An 8349-nucleotide genomic window follows, 5' to 3' on the forward strand; every position below is an offset into this window, starting at 1 on the left:
CATGAAGACAGCTCCTAAATTGGAGTTATTTTGCCGGTGCCTCCCAAAGAGCTCCCCCGACAAGGGTGTAGTAGCCAACACAAAAGGGGAAGAGTAGATGAAGCTCTTACCCTCATACCACTTCCTGTGCTTCTCTTACTTGCCGCTCAACTTTTCAGCATGAACCAAGCTTTGATACCATGAAAAGATGTAGGGAGGAAGAGAGCTTGAGCTCTTGCAAGCAAACACACTCACACAAACCCTAGAAGAGAACACACAAGATGAGAGGCTGAAAAATCTTCTTCTTCTTCTTCTTCAACAAAAGAGGTCTACTAATAAGGAGATAAGGAAAATACAACATAAGTACTAAAGTACTATGTACATACGGCCCATAATGTGAACATGCTAGTGGAGTGGGTAGGTGTGGACTATCTGGTATAATCCAGCTGTAAAATCTCTAGTGAAGATATGTCGGTGCTAGCTACCAACTCGCTAGTGATGTAAATGTCGAACGGTCATGCAGGCGCCTCGTGAGTGTCAGCTCATGTTGAGCTTGACATCTCAACAAGAAGCATTGTCCATCAAGCAAGGCACAAGACCACTAGATCTTGCCACCACTTAGGTGGGAGGAACCTACCACCCCTCAAGAGAGCTGATCTTGTCTCGGGAGGACCCAAATCAAACAGTGTTTTCTTTGGGTCAAAACCAAAAGCACATCCATCAAACAAGACAGAGGGCCACTAGAGCTTACAAGAGCTACTTCTTGTCTTAAGAAAGGATATAGTAAAAAATTGTTTGATTTAGGTGAAAGCCATAAGCACCTTCCATCAAGCAAGGCAGATAGACACTAGAGCTTGCCACCACCACTTGCGGTGGGAGGAACCTACACCTCCATAAGAGCCACTTCTTGTCTTAGGAGGAACAAAATAAACTTTTTTGATTTGGGTGAAAGCCATAAGCACATTCCATCAAGCAAGGTACATGGCCACCATTGGGTACTAGCCACCCCTGAGGAGCCGCTTCATGTTTGAGAAGTAGATCTAAATAAAAATTTGTTTAATCTTGGTGAAAGCCAAAAGCACCTTACATCAAGCATGGTAGAGTGCCACTAGAGCAGCTTGAAACCACTGGTTTTAGGCTTTAACCAACCATCCCTTAGGAGTTGCTTCCTATATGAGGAGAGGATCCAAATTGAATATTGTTTGATCATGGTAGAGTGCCACTAGAGCAGCTTGCAACCACTGATTTTAGGCTTTAACCAACCACCCCTTAGGAGTTGCTTCCTATATGAGGAGAGGATCCAAATTGAATATTGTTTGATTTAGGTAAAATCCAAAAGCACCTTCCATCAAGCAAGGCAGAGTGTTATTACAGCTTGTAACCACTTAGGGTGGGAGGAACTTACCACTCCTCAGGAGTCACTTCTTGTCTTAGGAGAGGACCCAAATGGAACATTGTTCGATTTGGGTAAAAGCAAAATCAAACAGTGTTCAATTTGGGTGGGTGAAAGAAAAATCAAATAATGCTCAATTTGGGTGAAAGCTAGAAGCACATTCCGTTAAGCAAAACAAAGTGCTAGAAGAGCTTGCCAACATTAGGCAAGATGAACTAAACCAACCCTTATAAGCTACTTCTTATCTCAAGAGAAGGACCAAAACCAAACCTTGTTCAATTTGGGTGAAAGTAATAAGCACCTTCCATCATCAAGCAAGACAGAGGGCTACTTCTTATCTCAAGAGAAGGACCAAAACCAAACCTTGTTCAATTTGGGTGAAAGTAATAAACACCTTCCGTCATCAAGCAAGACAGAGGGCCACTAGAGCAAGACAGAGGGCCACTAGAGCTTGCCATAACTCATGGCCACTAGAGTTTCTTTAAGTTTGAGATGAGGATCCAAATCAAAGATTTTTCGATTTTGGTGAAAGCTAGAAGCATCTTCCAAAGCTGCTGCACATCTTGTCTCAGGTGAGGATCCAAATCGAGCATTGTTCAATTTAGATAAAGGCCAGAAGCATCTTCCCTCAAGCAAGATAGAGGGCACTAAAGCTTGCCACATCCCACTAAGATGGACACTTCAAAGAGCTGCTTCTTATCTTAAGAGAGGACCCAAAATTAAACATTGTTCAATCTGGGTATAGGCTAGATGTAACTTCCCTCAAGCAAGACAAAGGGCTGCTAGAGCTTACCACAACTCAATGGGATAACTTACTTGGAAACTCCTTAAGATCTCCTTGAACATAAAAGCACCTTCCAAAGCTTCTTCTTGTCTTAGGTGAGGAGCTAAATCAAACATTGATTGATTAAGTTGAAATCTATAAGCACTTTTCATCAAGCAAGATAGACAACCACTAGAGCTTGCCATAACTCAGTTGGACACTCCCTAGGAGCAACTTCTTATCACAAGAGAGGACCCCAATCAAACATTGCTCAATTTGGTTGCCAAAAGCACATTACATAACTTCTTCTTGTTCCATATGAGGATACAAATTTAACATTGTTTGATTTGGGTGAAAGCCAAAAGCACCCTCAAATCACCTTCTACAGCTACTTGTTGTTTTAGATGAGCATCAAAATCAAACATTGTTTAATTTGGGTAAAAGCCAAAAACACCTTCCAAAAGCACCCTCACCTTCTAGAGCACCTTCTAGAGTTGCTTCTTTTTTTGGATAAGCATTCAAACATTATTCACTTTGGGTGAAAGCCAGAAACACCTTCCATCAAGACAAAGGACCACTTGAGCTTTCCACAACTCAGTGGGACAACTCCTCATCATAAGTACTTTTTAGATCTTCTTCTTATCTCAAGAGAGGAGAAAAAGTTTCACCCTTTGGTTGGTGATTGGAGAAATTGTTTACATTTCTAGAATGTCAAATATATCTTTGTGTGATTTTACTTGTGGCATATCCACCCACAATTTGATCTTACAAAGTGGTGGAGGAGACATAAGTGGTAGAGGACCTTTGTAAACAGGTGGACACAATTCATATTTTGTTGATAACTCTAGCAGGTTTTATGTAGCTTGTTTGTTAAGCAGCATGTCTAGTTGTTATCTTTACCTTCCTACAGCTTGTTGAGGATATGGCCATGGAGATACATCCATGCTGACCATGGTACTTCTATACTAGCAAGGTAAGGACTCTAGTACATTACTCAAGCTTCTTCATTTGATGGCTTCAAAGAAAAGAAGCTTATTCATTTTGATGGTGCTCCATTTGTATTCATCTTCTTGACATGACATATTGACTTTAACTCGTCTTAAGACCCATTCTGGTGGAGAACCTTTGTGGCTTCATAATGTACCCATGATGGCTTCATAATGTACCCATGATGGCTTCATAATGTACCCATGATGGCTATGGTACTTTTGTACTTTTAGCATGGCAAGGGCTTTGGGGGTCATTCAAGCTTCTTCACTTTGATGGCTTTAAAGGGCCCTCCATTTGTATCTTATTAATATCCCATATTTCCATCAACTCGCCTTTCAGACCCCTTATGGCCAAAAAACCTTTACAATTTTACCTTTAGGCTAAGGGGGAAGCAAACTCAATCTTCATCTAACAGTTTCTCTTCTAGTTTGCTAGTCTAAAAGTGGGATTGTTCCTTTGTTAGTGGTCTTCTTATACATATTATAGCACAATTTGGAGGTTTGGGTCCCATGATTTAATCTTGGCTTGGTCTTCAACATTAACATTTACACACCTCCCCTTGATCCATAATTAGTGGATAATGACATAAAGACCTTCTTATCAAAAGATTTACCTAGCTACCACCATGATGGTCAAATGGGTTAACTTATGCAACGACACTGATGGGGTTAACAATGAGCACCACTAAGATAGTCCAGTATAGTGACATTGTCAACAACATTGATTGTGTTAATAGTATTGTAGTTTTGATATACGCAACCATGTTATAATTGACATTAAGACTAATAAAACCTTGGCCTTGGCTTGTGCTTCTATCCCAACCATTCTTTCTTCTCCGTGATGAGCTCATCTTGTCTCTTTTTCGTCACTCGCATCTTTGACATATTTTTGGGTGTTGTGTACAGCTTAAACTTCTACTCATCGTAGTCTTTAGTTAAGGCTGTAAAAATGGCTCATGGGCTGGTATAAAATTGCATGTATTTGAGAGTTTGAGAGAGAGAGAGAGAGAGAGAGAGAGAGAGAGAGAGAGAGAGTAGTAAAATCATGTTATAATTGACATTAAGACTAATAAAACCATGTTATAATTGACATTAAGACTAATAAAACTTTGGGCATGGCTTGTGCTTTTATCCCCCAACTGTTCTTTCTTCTCCGTCTCATGAGCTCATCTTGTCTCTTTTTCATCACTCACAATCTTTGACATATTTTTGGTTATGAGTGCGGTGTACATCTTGAACTTTTACTCATCGTGGTGTTTAGTTAACGTTGTAAAAAATGGCTCATGGGCCAGTACAAAATTGCGTGTATTTTAGAGAGAGAAACTTAGAGAGAGAGAGAGAGAGAGAGAGAGATTTTCCATCACTCAAGGAACTTGAGTTCTAAAGATAGAGAGGGAGATTTCGATCACTCAAGGAACCTTAGTTAGAGAGAGAGAGAGAGATTTCCATCACTCAAGGAACCTTGAGAGAGAGAGAGAGAGAGAGAGAGAGATTTCCATCACTCAAGGAACCTTGAGTTCGAATTACGCTAATCGTTATGGTGGCATGACATGAGGAATCCATCACGAAGTGGTGGCTAGGTGGATAGAAAGAGATAAGAGAGAGGGGGGAAGAGAGAGAGAGAGAGAGAGAGAGAGGAGTAGTAGGTGAGGAGGTGTGAGACACGAGATGCGCAAAAATGTGGTTATCTTGTTGCAAGTGGGCACTTTGGAAAGAAAAAAGGACAGTATGGCAAATAAACAATCACGAGGGGAAGGTGGGTGGGAAGGGCTTCTCTCTCATAACATTCTAAAATAGGGACAAATACATTAACAAATAGGAATAATAATTACAATATTATATACGCTTTCTTGTACAATATATCTTTTCTCTCTTGTACCATATATTTTCTCTCTCTTCTCCTCTCTATCTTTTTGCCTTCTCCCATCTTTCTCGTGGGGTATCGTTCTTTGCTCACACTACCTGCTCACCGATCGTTGACCTCTTCTGCACAGCTAGCTATGGCGTTTTGAGTATTGCAAAACCCTAAGTTTCTTTGCAAAATCCTCATCTCTAGCCCTTAGTCCTTCTCTACCGTTTTCCCTCCTCCATCTCCATTGCTCTTCTTCTTGCCTGAAGCTTCGATGGAGATGTGAAGGATTCTGTCTCATAAACCCTAACTTTTCCCTTGCCCTAATCCTAATCTAGACACAGGGAGATTCTTTCCCCCCTTTTTCTTGCACAGAGTGTCCAATGGAGCGCGTTGCCGCCGGCGCTGCAGCACCTGTTGTGGGAGTAGACATCCCCATTCTGCACGACAATGATCGCTACGAGCACGTCAAGGACATCGGCTCGGGCAACTTCGGCGTAGCTCGCCTCATGACCGACAAGGCCTCTAAAGAGCAAGTGGCAGTGAAATACATAGAGCGGGGCGAGAAGGTACGTGCCGAAAGAAAACCCTATCGCTGTCAGTCTTTGCAGGGTCTTGTTTTTTTCCTGTTTCCATCATAGCTGGTGACTTTCTGGGGCTTCGTCATAGTCACTGCCTTCTATTTATCGGAGGCAGAGTTTGGGCTCTCTTGGATTTGGATCTGTGTCTGCAAAGCTCAGACATGGCGGTGATTTTTCTTTTGCAGATCGATGAGAATGTGAAGAGAGAGATTGTGAACCACAGGTCGTTGCGTCATCCGAACATAGTCCGATTCAAAGAGGTAAAAAAAATGATTAACTAACCTGCGGAAGGATTTCTTCAGAGAAATAAGTGCATGACCTAAAATTGGATTTCCAAATGCAGGTTTTCCTCACCCCCACCCATTTGGCTATAGTGATGGAATATGCAGCAGGCGGCGAGCTGTTCGAGCGAATTTGCAAGGCCGGGCGGTTCAGTGAAGACGAGGTTTACCTCAAGCTTGACATTGTGCTGTAGTGTTTTTACTTTTGATACTTGACAGGCATTCATTCATCGGAAAAGTCTACTATGTGGAACCATATGCCCTCATTACCTTTACTTGCTCTGGTCGTCACTTCAGGCACGGTTCTTCTTCCAGCAGCTCATATCGGGTGTCAGTTATTGCCACAGCATGGTACACCTGTGTACTTGAATATATATATCATGTAGAAACCATTGTTTTGATTGAGCAATTGGTTTTCATGCTTGAAAACAAAGATTGTCTCTGTAAGCCTCATTTCTAGATAATATATAAATACAAGCCCTGCACTTATCACGGAAGTTTGTCTGCTATTAGCAAATCTGCCATCGTGACTTGAAGCTGGAAAACACATTGCTGGATGCAAGCACTGCTCCACGCCTTAAAATTTGTGACTTTGGCTACTCCAAGGTGATCACATAAATTGGTTTTAATGTAGAAACCAAGTGGTACAACCCACTTAAATATGCTCACATCTGATTTTCATTGATGCAGTCATCCGTACTGCATTCGCAACCAAAATCTACTGTCGGCACTCCTGCATACATTGCTCCCGAAGTGTTGTCAAAGAAGGAGTATGATGGCAGGGTATTCTGGCATAACCTTTGTCCAATACACTACATTTGGGCATATTTGCAAATGTTAATTGCTAATGCCTTTCTTGTGTCCAGATTGCAGATGTCTGGTCATGTGGGGTGACCCTATATGTTATGTTGGTGGGAGCCTATCCGTTTGAGGACCCTGATGATCCTCGCAATTTCCGCAAAACCATTGGGGTATACTTGTTTTTCTCTGCTTCATGAATGAACAGGCAGGTGTGTCATTGTTGAGGATTTTGACACGGTATCTTTTCTCTTGCTGCAGAGGATCTTGAATGTGCAGTATTCAATTCCGGAGCATATTCCCATCTCGCAAGAGTGTCAGCATCTTCTCTCTCAAATATTCGTCGGAAACCCCACCCAAGTAGGTTCTTGATCGAACGTAATGGAATGTCAAAAGAGGAACTCACAATTTCTTCTTTTTTTTTGGGGGGAGAGAGAGAGAGAGAGAGAGAGAGAGAGAGAGGTACACATAGGTACATACATATGCATTTGTAGTAACACTGATGCAGTCCTATTTGTTTGGTTTGCGGCTGGACCCAGAGGATAAGCATGACAGAAATCAAGGCGCATGAGTGGTTTCTGAAGAATTTGCCTGCAGATCTTGCAGATGGTGCCCATCTGGGTGCTGAATATGAGATTGAAGCACGTCAAAGTGTAGAGGAGATTAACCGCATTCTTGCCGAAGCAAGGATCCCCGCCCCGGGTTTTGGGATAGGTCATTATCTCAACGATGAAAATTTTGATTTGGATGACATGGACCTGGAGAACGACCTCGACATAGAAAGCAGTGGAGAGTATGTATGTGCTATTTAAGGTACTTTTATCTCAGGGCGGCTTCGAAGCTGCCTTGGGAGCAGGTGTCGTCTTGTTGACACCCTGTCCTCTGGTTGTGTCCATGTGTAGTTTTTGGGAGGCATGAATGCACGGGATTGTAAAGTACAAGTTTTGGACCAGAAGGTATTTGCCCAAACCAGTGTAAGCTGGTTGAGGGGGGCTGTTTTATTAGAAGGTAAGGTAGGTTGAGCCTCAAGTTAACAGCAGCTTGTCATTGGTCTTCTATTCAATGTTGGTGGGGACTGTCATTTGAGGCCTTTAATACCTCTTGTAATTTAAAACTTATTTATGTACTGTAGGAAACCCTTAGGTCATTGAGATGGCATTGTAATTTTTTTGCAAATTTGATAAGCTGTGTTGTGAAGATTTCACTCAAGCACTGAAGCCACCATTTTGCATTTTGTCGTACGAGGGTTCACTTCTGCGACTGTTTGTATGGGGGATTAGAGAGAGAGAGAGAGAGAGAGAGAGAGAGAGAGAGAGAGAGAGGCTTTGTATGCAGCATTCTCAAATCAGGGCATAGGCATGCAATAGTGTTGTGTTCCGATCCTTAATTGGGTGCATGTCTTGTATGCTGTGTTTTGGAAGTTTAAGTGCTGGCTAGAAGTATTTACTCACTTAGCAAATGCTTCGTTCCAGCCCAATCTCTTTAGTTATTTGATATGGTTGCTTTGGAACTCAAGACAGCCCCACCCAAAAAAACTGCCCTCTAAACCCTTTCTTGTTATTAAGCAAGAAGCGAAACAAGACAAGCTTAGCTTAGCCCTTTTGTTATCAATTCGTCCCTCCATCAGAAACCTTTGGTTTTGCACAGCTTTTAGATCCACTCTAAATGATCTCATTGCTCATTTGGGCCTGACAAACGATGAGGAAAGAAATGAAT

General features: G+C 42.0%; 1 protein-coding gene across 1 annotated transcript; it reads left to right on the top strand.

Moving 5' to 3' along the window:
• The first annotated feature begins 4991 nt into the window (after window positions 1–4991).
• LOC147633438 (serine/threonine-protein kinase SRK2A-like) lies at window positions 4992–7589 on the top strand. Its single transcript, XM_086806516.1, has 9 exons — window positions 4992–5542; window positions 5740–5814; window positions 5898–5999; window positions 6133–6186; window positions 6349–6441; window positions 6526–6618; window positions 6702–6806; window positions 6895–6993; window positions 7173–7589. The coding sequence occupies exons 1-9, from the start codon at window positions 5357–5359 to the stop codon at window positions 7443–7445; spliced, it is 1080 nt and encodes a 359-aa protein (XP_086662642.1). The 5' UTR covers window positions 4992–5356; the 3' UTR covers window positions 7446–7589.
• Window positions 7590–8349: the final 760 nt, after the last annotated feature.

The sequence above is a fragment of the Cibotium barometz genome, chromosome 12, assembly GCF_041138505.1.
Source record: "Cibotium barometz isolate CiBa-2024 chromosome 12, ASM4113850v1, whole genome shotgun sequence".
In the NCBI taxonomy this organism is placed as follows: Eukaryota; Viridiplantae; Streptophyta; class Polypodiopsida; order Cyatheales; family Cibotiaceae; genus Cibotium; species Cibotium barometz.